The 2817-nt window shown below is 47.0% G+C and overlaps 1 protein-coding gene across 3 annotated transcripts in view; it reads left to right on the top strand.

Annotated features, from left to right (window-relative positions):
• Positions 1-2513, top strand: part of LOC125485550 (UPF0329 protein ECU05_1680/ECU11_0050-like) — a 74841-nt gene extending 72328 nt beyond the window's left edge. The window contains exon 6 of one of the 3 annotated variants that reach the window (XM_048608692.1): positions 2050-2513. In XM_048608692.1, the coding sequence (XP_048464649.1) occupies positions 2050-2064 (15 nt within the window). In that variant the 3' untranslated portion in view covers positions 2065-2513. Of the gene's footprint in view, positions 1-226; positions 620-2049 lie in introns of those variants that run through there. The other 2 variants (XM_048608693.1, XM_048608691.1) reach the window with 2 other exon arrangements.
• Positions 2514-2817: the final 304 nt, after the last annotated feature.

Raw genomic sequence — 2817 nt, 5'->3', positions numbered from 1 at the left:
GAGGGCTGTGGGGAGTGAGGGAGAGCTGTGGGGAGTGACGGTGTGAGTGAGGGCTGTGGGGAGTGAGGGAGAGCTGTGTGGAGGAAGACATGAAGCCACTGGACCAATGTTGGAAGAAGCCAAAGTGAAAGTACAGAAACTCGGAGCCTATTTTTATTTTTACAAAGTTAAGGCAAAATGTAAGGGACAAGTGCCCCATGTGAGTTTTTGGATTACCTTTCAAAAGGATGTGTGGAATTGTCTGCAGAGCCCTCGGTGATGGTCCCTGATTGTGAGAGATGTTGTCTGGTCAAGACGAAAGCTTGTTCTACTGTCAGAAACATGGGCATTGCAAAAATCCGAGCCAAGCTGAAGAATCTTGAGGCACAGAGATCATTCCCAAGAGAACAAATACTTCCCCCCTGGCTGCATTGGGAATCAGCTCTGAGCATTGACCCTGAAGACGCTGGAACGCTATTGGGAAGCAGAAAATGGTGGAAAATCCCAGCAGATCCCGACTCACTGAGTTGATCAAGAACTCTCTGTTTCTGTTTCTGAAAGCTTTAATCTGGTGTGAATTCCTTGCACTGAGGAATCTCAGTTTCTTTTTCTGTGCTGTCCATCCCCTTGATTCTAGTTACTGTTGGGGTGAATGGGGAGGGGGGGAGGGTGGGAAGATGTGGGGCTTAGGGTGGAAGATGGATGAGGAGGGAGGTTTAAGGTGCTGGATGTATCGATAGCTGTGTCAGGCAGGTTGAGGGGTTGGGTTCATGAGGGGATAGTGGGTTGGGGCAGGGTTAGGCAGCTGGGTTGTGGGCTGGATGACAGCTTGGGATCTTGCTGATGGTGCCACTCTGTGTCAGTGGTGAAAGGAGTGATTGTTTGAAGACGTAGCTCCAATTAAATGGACTGTTTTGTCCCGGATAGTCAGAGAACCGGAGAGGTCGGCAGCACTGTAAAAACTCCCTTCACCCCATCTCCTCTAATCCAATCCCATTTTCTAGAACTTGGCCTGTTGCCCTGTATGCCTTGCCATCACTAAAGCACTCTAAATATTTCTTAAACGTTGAGGGGCTCTGCCTCTACCATCTTTACATGCAGTGAGTTCTGGATTCCCACCACTGTCTGGGTGAAAAGCATTTTCCTTACATCCCCTTAAACCTTTCACCCCCTTACCTCAAATCTATGCTGTTCTACCCCCCCCCCCCCAAAAAAGAAGTCATTGATCGTCTACCATAAGGAAGAGCTCCTTCCTCACTACCCTGATAATTTCATACATCTCAATCATGTGTCCCATCCTCGACCACCGAGGGTCCCCCTCCCACTTCAAAAAATCACCTGTACTTCAGCGAAAACTACTCCACCCCATCTGTCCAATCTGTCTTCCTCACTAGAACTCTCCAGTCCAGGCACTATCTTGGCATCTCCTCTGCACTCTTTCCAGTGGATGGTGTTAAACTTCTTGAGTTTTGTTGGGGCTGCACTCATCCAGGCAAGTGGGGAGTATTCCATCACACTCCTGACTCGTGCCGTGTAGATGGTGGATAGACCCTGGGGAGTCAGGCCAGTGTAAATAATCTGTTTCAGTGGTTGAGGAATAATTGTTGGGCAGGACACGTTGGGGGAAAGAATCCTTGACCTTTATTTTTGAGGGAATGGTGGGGACTCAGTACGCTCCCTCGTTGGAAAGTGTAGCGCTTTCGGATAGTGTAGCACTCCCTCACTACTGTGCTGCTGCGTCAGACTGGATTTGTCCTCCAGCCCTTTGAAAGTTCGTCGTTCCCAACCGTTCAAACAGAGCCATGAAAGAGTTAACGATTCGCACAGACGGGTGTCATCAGGTGATGTCAATGAGCCCTCACTTTGATCGGGAAGTTACCATTGTTTTAGTTTGAAATCTGTTTGTAAATGGAGAGAAATGTGAAGCCATGGGAAAGATGCATACAGTCAAGAGATGTATAAATATGTGACCAAGCCATCACATTGCCTTATCTTGTGGCACCGACGAGTTTATATAATTGCCAAGTGATGGCTTTATTCATTTCCCATTTTTTCTTTTGCCGTTCACAGGAGGGTGGAAAGTGAGAACTCATTTTGAGGACTTTTAATTGTACTGATGTGGAAGCAATTTTTAATCTTCATTTATGCAGTGTTTATGATGAGGTCAGATTCACTGTCCAGAGCTCTCAGAAACGCACCAGGGCTTAATGGGAAATGTTTGTGGAGGCTGGCTGCTTTTAAAACAAAAAGGTTTCAGGACGCCATAGCAGTTGCAATGGGCCGAAGGACCTCTCCTGTACTGTACGGTTCTATGGGTGACGATGCAGACTCGTAAGCTGCCATCACTCATTATAATCATCACTTATCGAAGCCTATAATTAAAAGAGAAAGTGTTGAAAAACGCTCAGCTCAGCAGCTGAGAGAGAGAGACACACAGAGGGGAAGAGGTGAATGCAGGGTCAATGTTTCATGTCAATGACCTTTCATCAAAATTTTCTCAAAATAATAAAGCTTTGGGAATTTCCTTGCTTAAAGTTCATGGGAATTGAATTGAATTGAATCATTTATTGTCATGTATATTCAATGTAAAAATACAGTGAAGAATGTGTACCTTTGCTGTACATACATGGTGCCAATTCACATTAACTTAGAATAAGATAAGAAAAAACAATAACTTAAGAGAGTCCAACTTTCCTTTCCACTGACATAGTCCCGCTCCGGGCTTTCCGGCCCTCGCCGTGCCTCCGCCAGCGTACCGCTCCGGGCTGCCTCACTGGCCCCGCTCTCACCGTCCCCGATCTCACCGTCCCCGCTCTCACCGTCCCCGCTCTCACCGTC

Source organism: Rhincodon typus, chromosome 20 (assembly GCF_021869965.1).
Source record: "Rhincodon typus isolate 14 chromosome 20, sRhiTyp1.1, whole genome shotgun sequence".
Lineage (NCBI taxonomy): Eukaryota > Metazoa > Chordata > Chondrichthyes > Orectolobiformes > Rhincodontidae > Rhincodon > Rhincodon typus.
Note: the sequence above shows the minus strand (reverse complement) of the source record. Positions and strands in the feature narration are given on the sequence as shown.